Below are 21,682 nucleotides of genomic sequence, written 5' to 3' on the forward strand. Positions count from 1 at the left end.
TCTGAATTCTGTAATCTTGTGTTTCACAGCTCGACGCGGCAGCTGGTACAGGGCCGCGGACTAGCTGACGAACCACCCCGGCATTTGGGGGGCTGTTGGGTTTTTCCTGCCGAAGCCGAAACTCCCCGGTTGGGTGACCGCGAGCCGCAAAGCTGCTGTCCACGTGGACTGGTGCTGAAATCTCTCGTCCGGCTGCTGCCAGAGCCTCTTCAGGCAAACCCAGAGACATGGCAACAAACGGAACAAAAGTGGCAGATGGACAGATCTCCACGGAAGTTGATGCTTCAATCACCAATGACAAGCCTAAAACCTTGGTAGTAAAAGTGCAGAAGAAGAAGACGGATCTTCCGGACCGAGATACCTGGAAAGGAAAATTTGACTTTCTTATGTCCTGTGTAGGTTACGCCATTGGCTTAGGGAACGTGTGGCGATTTCCATACCTTTGTGGCAAGAATGGTGGAGGTAAGTTTCCTGTTTCATTCTTACAACCTCTGATATATTTGTATATTAGAACTCACCATAAAAATTATCTGTAAAACAGAACTTGGTTTTAACAGCTTTTTCATCTGTAGAGGTGTTTTTTTTGTTTGGGTTGGGGTTTGGGTTTTTTGGTTGTTTTGTTTTTTGGTTTGTTTTTTTTTTTTTTTTTGCTTTACACTTGTCCAGGAGGGTTGGAGCAGTTTTGAAGTGTGGTGCTCTGCTTTGAGGTCTGCTCTGGAGTGTATTCTAACTTCTAGTTGGCAGGTGCTCTTAAAAGACCGTAAGACCTCAGAGCAGAACTAAAGCACATTGCCCTCCAACCCTTCAGAGCCCTCTCTTTTGGTTTGAGTGTTTGAGAGGATTGCATACGGCTTGTAATACTGACTCTGAGCTTACCATAAAAGGCTAACTTCAGCTGGAAAGCAGCCAGTTCTGGTTAAAGCCTTTATGCTATCTGCATACTCCTGTGATAGACGAAGACAACAAAATACACATTGTTTTGGATTTTAGCTTTTTACTTAAACAGAAAATATTTAAATGATAATGAGATACATTTTTCCCCTTATTTTCACCTCTTGAGATACTGGTTCAGAAGTGTGCATGTGCTTTCCACTAACTTTTTTGAAAAGTTACACTTAAGAGGAAAAATATGTGGGTTTCTTTTCCTATATAATAGGGATGGCAACAATGGAAACTCAGTAGTGTTTTTTCCCAATGTAACAGACTTTTTCTTATTTCTTTTTAGGTGCATTCCTGATTCCCTATTTCCTTACTTTAATTTTTGCTGGAGTGCCACTCTTTCTTTTGGAGTGTTCCCTTGGTCAGTATACATCTATAGGAGGCCTTGGAGTGTGGAAGCTTGCTCCAATGTTCAAAGGTACAGTATGAATTTGGATTACCTTCCATTTGTTTCCAAGTTGCACAAAGTGACAGAGCAAGAATGTTTGTTTATGCATTCATATTTTTACTTAAACCATAATTTTCTACAGAAAACCCTAGCTTTCTGAGGTGTAAACAACAATTTTGAAACACACTAGGATATTATCCATTCCCCATTAAAAATAGCAGAAGTTAGGCATTAGACTCTCAACAAACTTTTTTTGAACTTCAAAAATTTTGTTTGTTTGTTTGTTTGTTTTGTTTTGTTTTATTAGGAACATATAAAGACTGTTCAAAATAGCATTCTAAATCTAGCAGTATTTATCTGAGTGGGTACAGAACTCTGTTCACAGCAATTTGGTAAACATTGGTTTCTAGTCAGAGTCACAGAGGTTTGTATCTTCTGTTGGTCTTTATTGAAATTCAATGGCCAAACACTTCAAAGAAGGCAATTTCATTCTGAATTGCTTAAGACAAGCCCACTCCACACTTGGATATTTAGCTAGTTTGAGGTTTCTCATTGCTAGAACCTCAAGGTTTTACTGTAGATTCTGCACAGACCCACAAACCTCACAAACTGTGCTTTTCACCCTCTAGTCCTAAATCCTTTGACACTTAAGAGTTCTTGAGCCGACTCCTGGGCCAGAAGAGGAACAAGTTACACATCGAGTTATAAATTACTTCACACAGTAGGACTGACAGCATAGGGTGAGCTAAAAGTTTGTTTGGAGTGGATTTTGTTCTATGAAATTTTGTACTGGGAAAACCCAGAGAGAAGAAAATGTTTCTCACAGATAAGTATTTTAACTTTGCTGGTGTTACAGATGTTGGTAGGGGGCACAATGCAAAGTATAGATCCTGCTTTGCATTAGACTGATTATTTTGAGCACTTGCTCCTGTTTAGAGTCATGTGGCAACTGTCACAAGCCTGAATATTTTAAAATACCCCTGAAGTCTCCATGTGGAGTACAGGACAAGGGATTCTCATTGTGGAACCCTTGACATTTCTTTAGTCTGAGATGACATAATAGCATTATACTAAGCATCAAACACTTAAATCAGTGTACTAAATGGATAGCTGGTATTATAACTCATACTCAATTTGTGTGCATCTGCCAGAAGTTTCTGTGGGACTGCTGTTACAGATAATGAGCTGATTTAGCTCTTTTCCCTAGAAGTAAAAAATGCCTGTAAAATCTCAGCAGCAGCAGATGTGACTGCTTGCTGCAACACACAGAGAACAGGACACTATGATTAAATGTATAGATGACTGAACTATCACTCAAATTGGTGACCATTTTATAACAGTACTTCTAAAATATTAACTTGGTTTCTACAAAATGCAGTAAATGCTATCTGCCCCATATGTCGTATTTGTCCTTCTGAACTGCAGTTCTTCAACTGACACTTGTACAAACATTACTAGAAGTCAACTTCTTTTGTTTCTTTTTGTTTTCTTTACAGGTGTGGGACTAGCTGCTGCTGTCCTTTCCTTTTGGCTAAATATTTACTACATTGTGATTATTTCGTGGGCCATATACTACCTGTATAATTCCTTTACCACTGTAAGTGGGGGAGGGGAGGGGACAGCATTGTTTGTTGAATGTAAAGCAAAGTGATATATAGGTACCTGATTAATCTATCTCACTGTAAAGGTGTGAGGTTAACACAAAATGCAAAGAAATCAGTAGGGTAAGCCATTTCTTACTAAAGGAAACCTATATTGTAAAAATCCCTCCATTTTAATTTTTTTTTCTTTTTCACAGGAAATGTAGAATGGAAAACTGTGAGGGAAATATTCTGTTCCAAGAGTGCTAGTGGAGAAACATAATGATAGGTTATTTTGGAGCCACAAGCTTCTTTTTTACCAATTTGTTTAAATTTCCTCATCTTAATCTTCAGAGACACAGCTCTTTCAACTGTACCCTTTTAGTTTCCTTATTACCTGTCTCTGCCCTTTAATCACAGACATGCCTGCTTGTTTCTCTGCTTACCTGCCAGGCAGCTGCAAGTCATGCCTGGGCTTCAGACTCCTTGTCCTGACAATGCTAACAAGAGTACTAGTACCCATTTGCCTTTTAGCCTACAGGCCAGTCATTCCCCTGAGAAAAATTTTAGTGTATAAATGATTTTTTTTTTTTCTTCAGTAGCAGCCACAAAAATGTTAGTTCTTTGGGAAATAGTATCATTGCTATGTGGTTTAATGATGGAAGGGTTTATTAAAGAAAGTCCCATGGAATGGAAGTTCTGTGATTTGATTAGCTCTGAACTTCCATGCGTTGTTTTTTTTCACTTTGTTTTCTTTCCTTTTAACTTTATTTTTAGCTGCCTTTTTTTTCCCCTCAAGGATGATTCATCAGCTGAGTAGGTCTTGTCTGATTTTTGGGTTTTGGCCATCTGAGGAAGCATTCTTACATAAGTCTCAATAATTAATGCATTCAATTGTTGTCTATTCTACAGATTTTTTTCATGCTTGCTTGTTCTCTTCTTTAAAGAATTTTCCCTTGACCAAATTTGCATTAATTATTTTCTGGGAGTGACAAGATCATTAGATTATTTCTTTTTTTATTATCATCACATTTGTTATTGTTGTAAAAGGTCAGTCATAGTCTGGAAGTGATGCACTGGCCCGTATTAAATGAATACTGACTTCTAATTCCCTTGAAGCCTCTTACCCTTGTATTTAAAACATGCAATACCTTGATACAACACTTTCTGTGAGAGGAGTTTCCAAGGTTGACCATCAGAAGAGTATCTAAGTTGTATCTAAATGAGATTCATTCTAATGGACATCATGTGGAAACAGGTTCTGCTTCTCAGAACTTCTGAAAGATAACTTAATGTAATGGACATGTAGAAAATGCACGTAGAAAATAGAAAGTTTACATTTTTCTAGTTGTTCCTTGACCTGAGGGGAAAATGGAAATCATTGATCAATAACCATCACACCTTTATTACCTCTAGTGCAACAAGAGGTAACAGGACCTCCAGGAGGTCCTTTCTGCTGCCCTTGTTTCTTGTAGCACACTCAGTAGACTCTCGCGTGCTGAGAGGCACATCAGACTCCAAGGCATTTGGGCTGATATATTAAAGAAAGGAAAAAATATTTTTACATCCGATTCACACAACTGATATGAAGTTAAATAACTTACGTGGTAGACATGCACCCCAGGGAGATCAGCGCGCTGCAGAACTCAAAGGGTATGAGTTCTCCACTCAACTGTCATTTCTAGTAAAGAGAGAGATAGCTGAGGTAATGCTTACTTAAAAACTGTTTCACTATTGAGGTTTTTCTCTCTCCCTTTCTTAAATAGACTCTTCCTTGGAAACACTGTGAGAACCCATGGAACACTGACCGCTGCTTCTCCAATTATACCTTAGCAAACACCACTAACATGACAAGTGCCGTTGTCGAATTCTGGGAGTAAGCTGATAATTTTTCTCTATATCATTCCTGTGTAGATGCAGGGATCAGCTTGTTAACATTCATATACTATCTTCTGAATTAGTTGTCAAATACACGTTCTGTTGGCTTATTCTAGACGCAACATGCACCAAATGACTGATGGATTGGAAAAACCAGGGCAAATCCGATGGCCACTAGCAATTACTCTAGCAATTGCCTGGATTCTGGTGTATTTTTGTATCTGGAAGGGGGTAGGCTGGACTGGAAAGGTAAGATTAAAAAGTACTGTAAATCCCTTTCAATTAAAAATGCCCATTTTACTCAAATATTCTGAAAATTCTTGAGGTAAGAGGCGCTGGGGACAGTTTTGCTGGAATAGCTCTGTGAAGTATTTAATTTCTACCTTTCTTGAATTGATATAGCACCATGTTTTTGAAGGAGCTGGCTCCTCTGTAGCTAGGTCTGACCACAGTCTTAGATGGTACATTCACTTACAGACTTCTTGGCTTTGCCAGCTATAAAAATGCCTTAAAAATATGTCTGCTTGTTCCTGGGATGAATATTCTAGCTAGTTTGGATAGCAATAGAGTGGGGATGAAGTGTTTTGGCTTCAGTGAGAAGCATGCATTTCTTGCATAACTCTTGCTGGACTTCTTAGATACGTAAGTAAGTGTTGAAGCTGTATTGCATAAAGAGTTGCTCCCTCCTTTCCTTATGCTGAATGAGAGTCGTAGGTAGTTCTTGCCACAGGCATGCTTGCATGCTGTGCTTCTTGGAGTCTGGCTGGTTTCTGAGTGCAAACCAGAATTTACCAATGAATTAGAGGAAATCATATTATTGACAGACCTTTCTCCAGGAATTAAAGGGCAACAGCATCTGACATGGGCGTATGCCTTTCCCTCTCCCAAAATGGCAGGGAAAAATCTTAGGGAAATGAAAAGCTTCAGCCGTGAGGCTCAGTGGCAACAGAAGGCTTGGGTTACAAGACCTCAGGTCTGGTATAGAGGACTAGGGTTTTTTCACACTGAAAGAATGAATTGTTAACTTTTGGCAAGATGGTTGTAACTGACCCACTTAAAGCTGCATGTTGAACATGGCCTAGTTGAGCTGAGACCATTTTATTTCTCCTGTCTGCAAAGAAGGTGGCAAAAAGAGGGCTGACACTGTTTCTTTGGAGTCTGACTTCATAGTATCTTTTTTATAGGGCTTTTGAAAAGGCAAGAGAGTAGGACCCTGTATATCATAACAGATGGGGAGAACATGTGAAAAATACAAGAGCAGCTGTCTGAGAGGTGGAGAAATAAACTAACAGATGTTGTTCTACAAGCAGGGTACTGGTGACATGAACCTTTTGCTTTTGGGAGCTCCCCTTGTTGAATACAAAAAAAAAGAAAAGCATAAGCCCCGTCATGCAAAAACATTCTAGTCCACTATATTGCACCTTCAGGAAAATCAGCAACATCCACCTGCCTTGTAGACGTGGTGTTTAGGGAATTCTGCAGTAGGCACTCCCCTTTCCACACCGAGGTTTTCCATTGGTAAATGCTTCAATTTTAAGAGTCAGCCTCAGTTGCTGCTACAGTCTTTTTAGGGAGCAAATATTTTCTGAAGTGTTAACAAGCACAGATCATTCTTCCTTCCACACTTACAATGTCTTGTTTCTTCACATCAGGTGGTATATTTCTCTGCTACTTATCCCTATGTTATGCTGCTTATCTTGTTCTTCCGTGGTGTAACACTGCCTGGAGCAAAGGAAGGCATTTTATTCTATATAACTCCCAACTTCAGTAAGCTTTCAGACTCTGAGGTAAATATTCAATCCTTGTAAACAAAAGTTTCACTACTAACTGTTCACCTTTCAGACATATGACCTGCTCCTCAAGTGCAGAAACAGATTTTTAAAAAAATTATTTCCTGCAATCAGGTTTGGCTGGATGCTGCCACACAGATTTTCTTCTCCTATGGTTTGGGTCTTGGTTCACTGATTGCCCTTGGAAGTTACAACCCTTTCCACAATAATGTTTACAGGTAAGCAGATGACTGCACATATTACAATGGCACTTTCCTGTCTTGGCTGGAGCTCGATTCTGTCTTTCTGTGTCTCCGATCTGAATATTAAATGTTATATCTAACTTGGAATGAGATGTACAACTGCATTTACACTAATGGGAAAGACAGTATGACTTGTCCAGCATGAAATGGAACCCAAACTGTGAAATCCTAAATCATGAAATCTTTTCACAGGAAAAAAGGGTAATATACTGATGAACAGTAGCATTGCTTTACCCACTGCTTAAAGCACCTTACCTTTATTTCAGGGACTCCATCATAGTGTGCTGCATAAACTCATGCACAAGCATGTTTGCTGGCTTTGTCATCTTCTCCATTGTTGGATTCATGGCTAATGTCACAAAGAGGCCTATTGCAGATGTCGCAGCATCAGGTATCCAATATATTTTTCTCTAAGTTGTTCAGTGGCATCAGTTAGTTTTTGTTTGTACGTTGTATCCAACTGCTTCATGTAATTGTTCAAAATCCCTCCCTCAAAACATTCCTCAGCTCCCTGTCATTTCAGTCGCCCTTACTGATTGCAAAGGGTGAGCATTGTTTCAAACCTCACAAGGCAGCACCAGCAAAATAATTTCATGTCGAGCAGACTGTCCGCCTGCCTGCCTAGTGCTCTCAAACCTTTGGTGTGGAGAGTGGTCAGCCAGAGACTCATCGCGGGCTGACGCAATGAATACTAATGAATGCTACTTACAGGGAAGGCATTTACAAGAGGTGGCAGCACAGTTTGCCGCTTCAGTGCTCAGCTGTGACATCAGATCATGAGCCTTTTGCTACTGAAATTCTTAAAAGCAAACTGAAAGGAGGAATGATAGTCATATTTTTGGAGCCTATATTCTCAAATTCAGTTAGGTTTTTAAATTCCTTTTACTGTTTCTTGAGGTTAAGCCCTCTGAGGCAGGTCCATTTCTCACCTCTTCAGACCTACAGCTATCAGCCAATTTTATGGGGCCCTGTATTATGAAAGTCATTGTACTTAGGGCAGTAAGATGTCCATGGAAGAATTCTGCTATTCTTTGCAGTTCCTTGTCTTTCTTCCAGATGAAAAAGCTTAAAGTAACAGAGCAGATGGTTGCCCTAACCCAGCTGGTGTACCAGATACTCATTTAGCAGTTCTGGCCACAGGGAGGGATCTGATAACTGAAAGCTTGGTTGGAAGTCACTGGTGGACAAAATATGTCTTACTATACTAGTAAACATATCCCATTGATGAAATATTTCCTTAGTTAGAAAAGGGTAGAATTTAAGCCCTAAAAATAATCTTCAATAAACTACACATACAAAGAAATTAGGAAAAGAATTATGATGGCATACATTGTTGTAAAAAAATGCTCTAGAAAGTCAGTGGTGTGTGAAATAAGCTTCTTGGATTTATGTATTTGATATAGATATAACTATATAAAGACTACACTTGCAAACAGAACAATATTTTTATATCATGTTAAGCTCCTAAATACATTTTAAGGTACCTAAGATAATACACTTCTGAAAGATGCACATGACTTCCTGCAGCCACTAATTGCATAAGATAGTTGAAAATTTGACCTTTTAATTAAGGCTTCTATTTCTCCTAGCAAGCTCAGAAACTGATGCTTTATTTTAGCACCATGAGATATGTTGGTTTATAATCTTTTATACAGCTTTGTAAAACAATATTATTAAAAGCTGTAGCTGCATTTTGGTGGAATGTGTAACAGTAAAATTAAGAACATATTTATCTTAAGTTTATTATTGCTTTTACTACTGCCATTTGGAAGGCATTCCAATCATATCTGCTATTGCTAGCAAATAATTGTTTCAAAATCAGGTGTCTAATGCCAATCCTTGCCTCACTGGTTTGAAAGCTATGTAGGTCCAACCAATTGTCACAGACAGACTTACTTTTAATGAAAACCAAAAAATCAGATACCCCCGCTTAGGTGAGGCACACTAATTTTATTTCTGCGATTATTTAGTTTGCTACAGGTTTCCCTCTTAACCTGGCATCAGCTGGCTTCCAGCTATGCTATGACAACAAAAAGAGCTCCTTCTTTTTTAATAAGAATTTATATTCTCCTTCCAACACCATGCCCCCCATCAGCAGTTACTAGGAACACAGATGAAAAAGGTTTGCCTGTTCACAACTACATAGTTTATTAAAATGTGTATTTTAATAATTAATGGAATGGAATAACAAATGGGAATACTATAAATGTTGGAAAGTGTCTTCTCCATTTCTGAGCTGTCTTTGTTTCTCTTCTGAACTACCTGGTGCAAAGCAGAAGATTACAGCTATCAGTAACCACTTGAGAGGTAGAGAAAGCTGATCAGTACCTGAAGATGTAATCCTAGCCAAGGATAACATTTCCTGTCTTTGCTGTACAAAGGTGTCTCTCAGGAGCAGCTTCTGAACTGTGTCTAGTATTTTGCTTGGTTGGTTGGTTGGTTTGGGGGGTTGGGGTTGTGGGTTTTTCGTTTTGGTTGGCTCACTTTAAAAGCAAGGTACGTGCACTGACTTCTTGGTCAGTGAACACTGATTAAGCTGAAATCCCTGGTCAGATGCTGCATCCATGGCTGAGTCATTCAAATAAACCTAAAACCCATGCATCAACAAGAGGAAAAAATCACAACACCCAATCAATCACAATGACATTTTCTCTCCTGTTTCTCCTACCAGGCCCTGGACTGGCATTTCTAGCTTATCCAGAAGCAGTGACACAGTTACCAATTTCTCCTTTGTGGGCAATACTGTTCTTCTCCATGTTGCTTATGCTTGGAATTGACAGTCAGGTAAAACTGGTATAAAAATTAATAACAAAGACAAATTTTCTGCAACTGTACGGCACAAGGTTGGCCTCTCTCTGTGCATTCTGCACTGCCAGCTGTTAGTGGTGCAGAATGGTTTCTGGAATAATCAGATAAATAATAGGAGGTACTAAGGAGAGGATAGACTGAATGGTTCAAGGAGCCTGGGATAGTAAAAAATGGATACTAAGACACATTTGCTTTTTCATGAACTGTTGGAAGCATATACAAAATGTGCAGAAAACTTATTCTGCAGACAAAAGGAACTATCTTTGAAATCTTAACCATTCAATCACAATACTAAAAATAGCTTTGCAATGTTCAGCAATGTAGGAGACACTGGGATATGCTTTACAAGATTTAGATGCTACAAATATTTCTGAAAGGCGACTTCAGAGCTTACCACACGGAGCAAAAAAGATGCAGCACACATTTCAAGCATAAGAATGTCAGGAGGAAATACAGGAGGATGTTACTGAGGACATTCTGCATCTTAGTGTGTTCTGAAATCACTTCCCAATGGTAAGGATCAAGACTTTATTGCTTCAGGCCTTAGCTGAGAGTTATAGATGGTATCTGACAACTGGAAACGAATGGGAAGGCACAACCTAGAGGTTTTGCAAATCCAAATAAGGTATTCTCCAGAGCTGCCGTCTAGATTAAATAATTAAATAATGAAATAATTAAGTCATGCAATCATTAAAAAAAAGTTTATTGCAAAATGAACAAAAAAGCACACAGAACAAAAAAAAAGCACTTTACATGCTAGAAAGGACTATGTCCAACAAAAGCATTCATTAATCAGTAATAATTTTAATACAGATAGCAACTATATTGTAAGTGCACTAAAGAAAGCACCTTGTGTTATTTTGCAAAGCATACTGTGAGGACTTTGTCAGGGTAGTCCATTCTGCCTGCTGAAATGTTTGGTCATCTGTATGTGACCAGTCACAGGCAGATGTGTTAATCTACTTGCAATCAGTTGCAGCTGTCAAACCAGCACCCTACAGTTATTAGCACAGTCTTCATAGCACGCAAAGGAATATAAGATTTACTAGCTTAGTACTGTACTAGTCTTTCAGTAGAGAAAATCCATCATTTTCTATAAATCCAAGTTGACTTCAGCCTGTGAACCAAAATACAAAAAGACCGAGAGGGCATTTTATCCTGCAACATGAAGGGAAGCTGAAATTTTGTTTTCTATTTCTTCGTTTTTCATTAAGCTTCAGGCTTGACATTAAAACCTGTTGCTCAATCTGGGGGGAAACTACTGTGAAATTAATTGGGTCCAAAATATTCTTGAAAGAACTTGTCTCTAGGCAACTAACAGCTGAGGAAGGTAGTCTAATATTATTAAAAAGAATATGTAGCTACAGGTTGTCATGCCTTCTTCATTTTCTGTCTCAGTGAAACATTTCATATGCTATAACTTACAGGAACTGTAACTATTGGTTAAATTCTGGTTGCACTGCTGGAAATTAATAAAACTTTACATACATTCTGTTTTTCATTATTTCAGCCATCACAATGATAACATTTATTTTGAATATGTGCATACAGAAAAAATCTGAAGTATGGCCATGCTTTCCATTTGGAGGACCACATCCTCAGCAAAAATCTTTTCTAGGGATACAAAAAGTATTTGAATTATTACATATGAGAATCAATCTCCTGTCTTTAACCTTTACCCTGAAGCACTAACCTGATTAGACTTTTTGTTTCTATTGGCTTTCATGTATGTGAGTAAATCACAGAAAGAATTGTAAGTTTTAGAAGGGTCTAGGGGTCAAAGTCATTAACTGTAGGTGTATCGTCTTCTATCACAAGAACAAGCACTTTATGTCCATGAAGAACATGCTGTAGTTCATAGTTTGGAATTTTGAGTGTTTTTCTAGCTGGAAATCTTTTTGCACAGATCTTTTTAGACAGAAACAAGGATATTCAGGAGCACTGCTTCCACTGAAGTCAAGTGAATTTTCGCTTATCATTTAATAGATGCAGCCTTAGGCCAGTGATGGGTACTGTTGAAAACTCCTCCCCTAAATGTAGTCCTGCTGTTGTAGTGCGTTGCATTCTATTTTATTTCTGACTTTACTTGCAGTTTTGCACTGTGGAAGGATTCATAACAGCTTTGGTGGATGAATTTCCGAAGTTACTGCGCAATCGAAGAGAAATCTTCATTGCTGTTGTATGCATTGTTTCCTATCTGATAGGGCTGTCCAATATTACTCAGGTATGTTCTGTAGAAGAATGTGATCCTATGTCTGGCATACAGCATCTGTTTTATTTCTCCCTTCCCCCACTCCAACCAGGAATCATTGCAAACTGTTGAAGTGGCAGGGATCTATCATCAACATTATCTAAAGACTTCAGGCAGTAGACATTAACTTATAAGTGTAAAATGCCTGTAGTCTGTGGATGCAGTTTGTCCTACTTCCTGGTTCAGGTGACAAGAAAATACACATCTCTATGGTCTATCTTACAGTCCAAGAAGTGGTAGCTAGGGATGTTCACCACTGCTTCCTGTGATCTACTAGATTGCAAACTGTTTGAGGGAAATGATTGAATTATTGAACAAAAAGGAGTAAAGTGAAATTAAACCAGTTAATTGAATTCTGGCAGTAATCTAATTTTCGTCAGTATTGACCTCAAGCATTATCAGATTTTAACCTGTTAATTTTAATTAATTTATATTAATGTGTCCCTGACTTATTCACCACTGTTTAGTTTGTAGCTTGCATTTTAATCTATCTTGAAATTGGAGTCCATACTATTTATTTTAACACTTCCTTCTTCTGTGTTTTAGGGTGGAATATATGTGTTTAAGCTTTTTGACTACTACTCTGCCAGTGGAATGAGTCTCTTGTTCCTTGTATTCTTTGAGTGCATCTCGATATCCTGGTGCTACGGTAAACAATATGGTTTTATTTTTTCAATAAGCTTTGCATATCATAAGGATACTTCATTTACTGATTTGTTCTTTTGTGCATGTACATGCTGAGGGTGGAACTGAAATTAGCCATGTTTTATATGCATATAATTCCACTGAGGACTCAAAGGTGGCTTATGGAAGGTACTTCTGCCTCTTTAAAATACCCTGTGTATAAACCTGGAAGTCATTAGATGCTAAGTGTTTCAGGAATACTAAATAGGTGACATGTCCCTCTTTTTTCCTGTCCCCCTTCCTTGGAAAGCCTGGATCTTCAGAGGCATTAGGTACTGCTGTTCTCAACAGAATGATTTATGTCTTTTGGACTTTGTAATGTTTCATTTCCAGAAATGACTCTGTCACTCTAGGATCTTGCAGTGAGAGCCAGGCTCCTTGGTCAGTTGTATCTTGCATAATTGCCCTAAAATATCCACAAGTCTGGACTGGCAAGCTCTGGCTATAAAGATTAATGAATATGTATCACATTCTTGCCAGAGTATTTGTGCATTTGACCTTAGTCCTGTGTTAGCTAGTCCAAGGATCTACTCCCATGATTACTAAGGCACTTCAGCTTATATTACAAAACTGATTCAGAGCTAGATAACTGAAGTCTTTCTGTTGTCTTTTAATGGGCTTAAGAGGATGGAACAGCATTTTTATAGGGGAGAGATACTGCATATGAATCCAGCAAATGCGAATGGAAAAATATAATAGCTAAATAATGAAGAAATCAAAGTTACAAATAGTATGATAGACACACCTTTTAGAAGATGATGGAGTGCTGGTAGGTAACAGCAGCAACAGAAGTGCTACTCTTTGATTTCATATGCAGTTCTGCATGTATTTGGTGTGCATATATCCACAGAGAGTGAAGCTGGTTAACACTAGGATGGGTTTGGGGTTTTTTTTAAATTTAATTTGTAAAATATAATTCTAAATCTCTCATTCTAATAAGACTAGAGTCGAAATTAACCAAGGGCGTTTGTTGCATTTGACCTTCAGATGTAGACTTCATCAGCCTTTGCATGGGAATAAGTTTGCTGGTCGCTAGTTAATTAATTATCGTGTGGAAGAATGAGAACAAATGATTCTTGATGCTTCTGAGTTTGCAGGTTTCTTTCCCATTCAGATAGGTGAAAAGTTATGTTGGGGTCTATATAGAGCTTCCAAATATACCTCATCATTTATGACAGTGTCTCTCAAAACCACTGAGCTTTCAATTGACTCAATTATCTGATAAGTTTCTATACTGTTTCTTATTTCTTTATTTAGGTGTTAATAGATTTTATGACAACATCCAAGAGATGGTGGGATACAGACCCTGCATCTGGTGGAAACTCTGCTGGTCATTTTTCACTCCTATCATTGTGGCAGTAAGGAACAAACTTTTATTATATGATTCAAAGGATGTAAATGAGGTGGCCTGTGTACTACAGTGTTGTCATTTCCACCCCCACAGGTTCATATTTACTCTGACCTCATTCCTTTTTTAAGGAGTTGAGCAATTCCACTGAAGGCAATAAGCAAAACCCAGTGTCATTAGAGGAAGCCTGTGCCCTAAGAAAAGAAGCCTTGTGCAATGTCAAGATTTGTATTAGTCCTCTGAAAATGGTAACTAGTCAAGAGTTTGATTGGCAGAAATAGAAAACTGTAAGAAAAAAATTTTGACCATTTCTTGTATGCTTAGGTAAAATGTAGCAATCTCTCTAAAGTCTAAATTTTCCATATACACAAAAATGCCCACGTTTAGTAAACTGAATTCCTTCACAGGCACTATTCTGGTAACAGACTAGGATTATAAACTGATGTTCTTCTCTTGTGGGATTCTGTGGCATATATTACCCAGTTTATACTACATTGCTACTGTTTTTTCTGGCAAACCTTGCAAGGATTTTGTGCACTGGAAACCATAGTACAGTCTTTTCCTGATTCTAAACTTTATCCGGTTAAGTCCATACAGTACATTTTGAAATAATAGGCAATGTAAATTTACTACACATGATGTAGTCAACCCAGATGCAATATAAAAAACTGTAATCGAGTAGACATTTTTACACATGACACAATACTTCTCACTCACTGATATTTCTCTGATATTCCCATATAGGTAGCCATAGAAAAGCAAACAAAGAGCACTGAAAAGAGGAACAGAAATGTGTTTATATTGAGCGTTCCTTGATTCATCCCTACCCAGATGAAGGTGGCTTTCATTTTTCCAAAAACAAGTCTTCAGGAAAGCATAAAAAATGCATTTTATTTATTTTAGTGGTGTAGTAGGAAGATGACCAACATTGTATGTAAAATTTACCAGATTTCTCCTGTCTTATAAAGTCTTCAACAGAGTTTGTTGTCCAGTGCAAATTCAGAGGTGGTGGTGATGTGCTAATAAAATCTGCCTCTCTGTATTCTTCTCTCTGGGAATATGTTCTGCACAAGGCCTGAACCTGGGATCAAAGTGAGCTTCCTTCTTTGCTGGTTCAGTTTAGCAGGTTTCCCTGATGCAGGCTGTTTTAGACACTTGCAACAGGCCAGGATAGGAGTCTTCCTCGGTAACTTAAAGGAAAAAATACCATGTTTGCAGGTGATCTGTTTGAAAACAACACAAAAGCAACCCACAAGTGCTGCTGATCAATGGTACAGTATGCATGTGTATGCAGGTATTACTCTTCAGGACTCCCATCTTTCCCAATAGCCCCCTTCCCTCCGATTTTGTGCAGGTTATCTGAGGATTCTACTAGTACCAGTGGATTCCCGGTACCAGCATACCTGGATAATCTGAGATGCAGGTTATGTATGTGAAAATACAGTGTTAACTTGAAACGTTAAGATGAATTTTGGTAAGAAGCTTTTTGGGAAGCTATCTCCTCATCTCTCGTTACTGAAAAATTCAAAGTGATTTTTGAATTTCCTAGGATAACATCTGTTATACAGACAAATCTGTAGCCACTTACTGAAACACAGGTTCCATTCTGACTGCTGTCATTTTCCATTACAAGTTTGTTCAGAGGATCTGAACAAAATCAAAGCCTCTGGGCCAAGCGCTCTTAGGTGGTGATATTAGAGAGGTCCATGCAGAGCCAGGCTTTAAAGAACATTTCTTATTCAGAGCCTCTAGGAATCTGTTGCTGAGCAGTACGGTAGAGTTCTACTGATGATATTATTCCAATAAGAAAGTTAGTGGAAACAATCAAACAACTCCACAATTTCAGAATTACAGTTCCCTTATTTACACATTCTCACACTAGAGATTAATCAGGCAGTGCAGTGGGCTGACTTTTGCCTGTTTTCTGCAACCTCCATCTGGAAGACTGACCTGCGGCCCCCATCTACAAGCCAGTGCCCGGCAGCCATCACCAGGGACCAAAGGAACCCTTTTCTCCTTGCCTGGATGTAAAGGCAGGCTTGAGGTCTAAGTCAATCCAGAAAAACTCTTGAACACTGAACACTCTGGAAACCTCATCCAAATCTTCTTTTCCGCTGTATTTTGCAGGGAGTATTTATCTTCAGTGCTGTCCAAATGACTCCGCTCACAATGGGAAGTTATGTTTTCCCAAAATGGGGCCAAGGGGTTGGCTGGTTCATGGCTTTGTCTTCTATGGTGCTGATACCAGGCTATATGGCATACATGTTTCTAACCCTGAAAGGCTCCTTAAAACAGGTAAGTCTCTCTTTTTCCTGACTGCATGATTTCATCTTCTGAGACCTGTGCACACTGATGAAAGATTGGTGGGCAGCTATTTTCTACTCTATATTTCCTGTGGCCTCACTCGCTTAGCCCTGCTATTTTGCATAGAGCTGAAAAAACATAAAAACAAGTACCAAACAGACAAAACACAAGCCAGTATCTTTACCATCTGTTGTTGAACATAATTCACCACATTAAATGTGGTCCTTATCTCTGGGCTTTGACAGTTGCAGACACTCTGCATCCCAGCTTCTCACACCTAAAAACCAAAGTAGCAATTTACAAAATATGTAAATTTGTCCTTATTATTAATGCAAAACATACTATCATGTATCAAGGCAGATGATGCTCTAAGGAATTGGAATCAAACTCTTAGGACTAAACCCACATAACTATTTGTTTCCATGAGTCTGCTCACAGTGACCCTATTTAGCATCTCCCTGCAATGGGATCAAAGATTTGAGTTCCTATTCTGCATTACACCTGTTCTAAGTTACCACAGCTGCCTTGTTCTGCTGCAGGTGAGAGAAAGTACACGGAAAATCTTGGGAACATATTCTATGATTCCCTTTAGTCTTTATTTAAGGGATTTCTGTGAAGAGTTACTTCATAAAGAATATTAGAGGCCTTTTTCTCATTGCACTGTGCTTTTAGCCTCTCCCTGATTCCTTATTCCATTTGTTAAAAGGAAATGACACTTCCCATGTGAGACAGGTGTTGTCAGTACACTGTTTAATAATCATGTACAATTGCCATACTTATTTTTTTTTAATATGAGTGCATCCTCAGTTTTCCCTCTCCAGCCAATAATCTCATTCTGTGCATAACGGACACTTCTTCAGCACAAGTATTGAAACACGCATCTCTGTCCTCTATGATTGTGGGAACCAAAGATTGTCATAATGAATTTGTCAGGATTTCTGGAATATTCTAAAATCAGCTGATAGAGCCATCTTTGCAAAGGGACAGATGATCTTAAGCAGAATTGATGAGTAATGCCTCATGAATTGCCCGGATCTTGATCCAAATATTTGTCTTCAGCAAATTTTAAAAGATTCAGTGATGCTTCAAATAAGTCTAAAAAAAATTTCTGTTTGTTTGTGCATTGTTTTGGTTTCTTTTGTCCCCCTGCTTGTTCTTAGCTCCTACATTTTGAGTATCTTTCCCTCGGTCTTATGGAAACATTTACATGCAAATGGAGAATTGTTGCTCTAAAATATAGCTGGTTCTTAGGCAGAGTTGTATAAGATCACAGTAGAAGTTCCCCATCTCAGTCTGGCTGTGGATTAAAGTCTCATTTTTGAAAGCATTGACAACTGATCATTAGATACTAGGAGGAGCCTACACCACTCACAGGCTTTGACGATCAAAACTGGACTCTCTTTCTCAGTACAAACGGGAGCTAGGCAGGTAAGCTTCATCAAAGGAGAGAACACAAAAGGACTAGGAAAGGCAGACTAGAAGTAAAACTATCTTAAATACAAGTCTACTTTACATGTTGGATCCACAGAGGTAGTAACTCCCAGAAGCTGCAGCCAATACTCTCCAGTCCCTTCTGCTCCCTGGGGAGGTCACCATCACGTCTGAGATCCAGCTTGGAGTCCCGGCCGCCCACTGCAAACTTGCAGCCTCCATGTTGGACCTGTGGGCTTGCAGCAGGGTCCCTCCTCACCTGCCCCATGCTTCAGTCCCTCCTCCTTTCTTTTCCCTAGGCATGCTCAGTTGTTAATGCCTGGTGGCATCTACCATTTTGCATGTGGTCTTTCAACTCCTACTGTTGTGTTCATAACGCAGCTAAAACTGTGTTTAGTGTATGTGACTTACTGCCTTTTTGGTCCCTTGGGAGGCAGATGGAATTTTTTATTTTAGCTGTAATGCCTAGACAGAAGTGTTTAGGATTGCCTTTAAAAAAAAAAAAAAAGTAACCTTAAAAACAGGTTTTTGACTGCCTCACATTTATTGTTGTTCTTTAAACAGCGCATCCAGGTAATGATTCAGCCAAGTGAAGACATCACTCATCCTGAAAACGGGCCAGATCAGGCCCAACAGAGCAACTCTGCAAACAAAGAAGCCTACATCTAAACTTCTGTATTGTAAAAGTACCAATACTACTCCAGAAAAACAAAAAAAATGGTTGAATATGACCACAAATTTACATCTGAGAATATAATTACCTACCTCTAGTGGCAAAAAAAAAAAAGAAAAAAAAAAAAGAAAAAAAGAAAAAAGGTCATCTCCACTATAAGGGAATCGCCATGGGTATGACCCAACCATTGCGCGAGCTCAGATCTTGACAGTGTTTTGTGTTCTCTCGCAATCCACAGACTGTTAATGTTTTTATCCTTTCACAATAATAGTTGCATATCTTGGAATTTGTAAATTGATGTGCCAAGACCTTTTTAATCTACCTTTTAGCACGACTATTTGAAGTTTTGTGCTGCTGATTTTTAGTAGTTTATCAATATTTCTTACCGCTGAATCCCAAGACTGTTATTTCTGACTTTGCAGGAGTAAAATTAAGTTTGGAATTGTTTTGTACAAAAGAATGAAGTATTTTGTAAACAAGTGATTACCAGTGAAAAAGCCTGCCCTTAAAACTTGTTCCAGTCCAGGCCATTTGAGGGGGAAGAGACTTCCTTCAATTAACAGTAGACACAGCCTTTATAAACATTCCTAGTGCAAATGAAGTTATATGGCTATTTGTGGCAATACAGCATAGAATGGCTGTAAATGCTATCTGTACTTAGTTAGCCTTTCAGGATAACTTTCAAATAAGATCATAAATTTCTTTAAAAATACATATACTATTTCTTATCAAAAGAACGTATCTTTGTGAATCAATACAACATGAATCGCAGATGTTAGAGGCAAAAATATGACTTCTAACTTTTTTAGCAAAATGAGAAGTAATATCCAAGAGCTATTAAAGATTCCCAGGAGTGAAAGAAATACAAAGTATTTGCAATTCAAGCTCAGAGTACTTAAACTTTTATTATGCTGTTATTATTCTACTACTATTGCATTGCCACCAAAATAGAAACCAAAACAATGGCTTAAAGATTGAAGCTTATCCTTGTAGTTCTAATTTAGGGTTTAATTTACAACTGTTCTTTTTAATCTGTTAAAGGACTTTAACAGTTTCTACTAAGCAAATTACAAAATATGGATCATTAGCACTTTGAAGCAGTTTTATTTTTATTTACATATTATTTGTGGTGATGAAGGGATGAGGGAAAACTATTTCAATAAGATAAGAATCTCCACTCTGGGCTCAGTCTACATTTGCCACATAGCTAGAAAGCCCATTCAGCTCATGGAAGTTTTTCCCAGTGTGGAAAACGCAGTGGTTACCCCTGTATGCTATTTCTCGTTTGGCAGCTATATGACGGACACAAAGGATTATGGAAAATGCAGTAGTTGATGTTTGATTGTAAATGACTGTGACAGAACTGTGCAATGAAACATGCTTTTCAGCAAATTTTTGTGCAACGTACAATGTTAGATAGCACAATTTATGTAGAACTACTACGTGAAAAACATGTTAACTGTGAATGTTGGGTTTTTCGTTGTTTTTGTCTGAAGGTGACAAACATGTTCTTGCAATAAGGTATTATTCTCAGAATGTCAAGCACATCATTGTAGAAATAATATATATATATAATACACATGTATTTCAAACTACATCATAAAATCTCAGAGTATGTTTGGTAGATTCTAAACTGTTTCATACATAGGTCAATTGTAAAATATTATGAGATCTAAGCTACATCCTAAACAGCTATAGCTGAAATGCAAAAGTCCTGTAAGTCTTTGGGATTTAGAGGAAACCCGTACATCCTACACAAACATTATACATGATACATACACATTATAACTGTGAATTTCATTAGACTAAGGATAAAAATTCCAACTTTCTCTTTATTGTTTAATGTAATCAAGTCCCATGTTGTTCTAAGAAAAATACAGTATTTAATGTTTGATTGTAAACAATTATGACAGATGTTTGACAGACCTGCTCTTTAGCAAAAAGCTGTACAAACGTATCATATAGCACAAAATAGTGTTGTAGAACTACTGTGTGTAAACTGTGAATAGCTGTATCTTTTTTGTAGTACTTGCCCTGAAAAAAAGATTATTGTATGATCATATATGCTTTTTGCAATAAGGAAATATCTGAACACCAAGCAAATCTATCTCTATATAAAAATATATATGTAATATATACATATTCAAAAATATATACAGAGCCTGTTTAAAAGAGTACAGTATTATTTAGTAAATTGCAACCTGTTCTATGGACCAAATGTAAAATATTTATAAATTAAGATGCATTTTAAATGTCTATAAATGGTGTCATAATTAAAGCACGATTGTTATGTAAGTTTCCAAGAGTTTAGAGGAAAAAGAATAAAGGTTATATTATACATTAAATTCAGAATTTTGCAGTCTTTCATTGGACTTATTGTTACATTCTATGTGAAGCAAGTTCTGAATGTTTCATATATATTTATATATATATATATATAAAATGTCCTTTAAATAGCAAAATGCTGTATCACAGTTGTGATGTGTATAATCCATACTGCTGTTTCTATAATTTAGTTAGTATGTGCATACATTATACACAAAGCTTAAAAGGTAACTACCTGGCATCCTGCTGCTTTGATACTCCTGCAGGAAGATGGCAGACCAGGACCTCTGAGCAGCCCTGGGAAAAAGCCTGGATTTTAACGTAAACGTTCCTCAGGTACATCTCTGCTGATACTTTGGGGTCTGAACTGCAGCACCTGAAGTCATTGATTTCTAAGCCATTACTGAGGAGTGTACCATCCGGGCTGAAGCCAATGAGGCTGGTGAAAGAGTGGCTTTGTACTAAGTGGACAGATAATACATTTCTACAAAAAAATCCTTGTTTTCTGTATCAGCTGCCATTAAAGCATGAGAAGATATCAAGCAAGTTGCACAGCAGTCTGCCTTACATCTGCATCTATGCACTACTGCTGAGGAGCTGAATGCTCCTATACTCTGAATTTAATTATCTAACTATAAAATTGGAGCAGGACATCATGCTGGGAAAGAGTCTAAGCAATTTAGAGAACATGATTAGAATTGAAAATGCTCCTGATAGAAGTGCCTAAAATCATAGACTTCGAATTCAAAATGCTGACCTTAGAAAGGAGCACTCAAACATACAAGTACAAGGCGAGGGCAGATCCTTCGGCTTTTAAAAAAGGCTGGGGAGGAAGGGTAGGAGCGTGTAGGGAAGATCACAGATTGTTCTGGAAATGGGGGGAAGGAGCAACTTCGATGCTTTTGAAATACAGAGGAAACTAAAAACTATCTTTAATGTTTAGTTCATGGGCATTATGTATTGTATTCATGGCCTGCTGCTTTCACAATAAATTGTAAGAAAAGGATGAGAGTTGCATCTGAGAGAAGCGGACACGTTGTT

At 38.0% G+C, this 21,682-nt stretch overlaps 1 protein-coding gene across 1 annotated transcript in view; it reads left to right on the plus strand.

The window, feature by feature from the left end:
• SLC6A1 (solute carrier family 6 member 1) overlaps positions 1 to 21,154 on the plus strand; it is a 63,395-nt gene extending 42,241 nt beyond the window's left edge. Inside the window, exons 2-15 of the mRNA XM_075052858.1 lie at positions 30 to 462; positions 1,226 to 1,357; positions 2,824 to 2,924; positions 4,674 to 4,783; positions 4,902 to 5,034; positions 6,438 to 6,572; positions 6,690 to 6,793; positions 7,084 to 7,208; positions 9,489 to 9,601; positions 11,718 to 11,849; positions 12,423 to 12,525; positions 13,818 to 13,918; positions 16,036 to 16,203; positions 18,208 to 21,154. Coding sequence (XP_074908959.1) covers positions 228 to 462; positions 1,226 to 1,357; positions 2,824 to 2,924; positions 4,674 to 4,783; positions 4,902 to 5,034; positions 6,438 to 6,572; positions 6,690 to 6,793; positions 7,084 to 7,208; positions 9,489 to 9,601; positions 11,718 to 11,849; positions 12,423 to 12,525; positions 13,818 to 13,918; positions 16,036 to 16,203; positions 18,208 to 18,312 — 1,797 coding nt within the window. The 5' untranslated portion in view covers positions 30 to 227 and the 3' untranslated portion in view covers positions 18,313 to 21,154. The remainder of the gene's footprint in view (positions 1 to 29; positions 463 to 1,225; positions 1,358 to 2,823; positions 2,925 to 4,673; positions 4,784 to 4,901; positions 5,035 to 6,437; positions 6,573 to 6,689; positions 6,794 to 7,083; positions 7,209 to 9,488; positions 9,602 to 11,717; positions 11,850 to 12,422; positions 12,526 to 13,817; positions 13,919 to 16,035; positions 16,204 to 18,207) is intronic.
• The last annotated feature ends 528 nt before the right edge of the window (positions 21,155 to 21,682 follow it).

Source organism: Buteo buteo, chromosome 21, assembly GCF_964188355.1.
Source record: "Buteo buteo chromosome 21, bButBut1.hap1.1, whole genome shotgun sequence".
NCBI classification, from domain to species: Eukaryota; Metazoa; Chordata; class Aves; order Accipitriformes; family Accipitridae; genus Buteo; species Buteo buteo.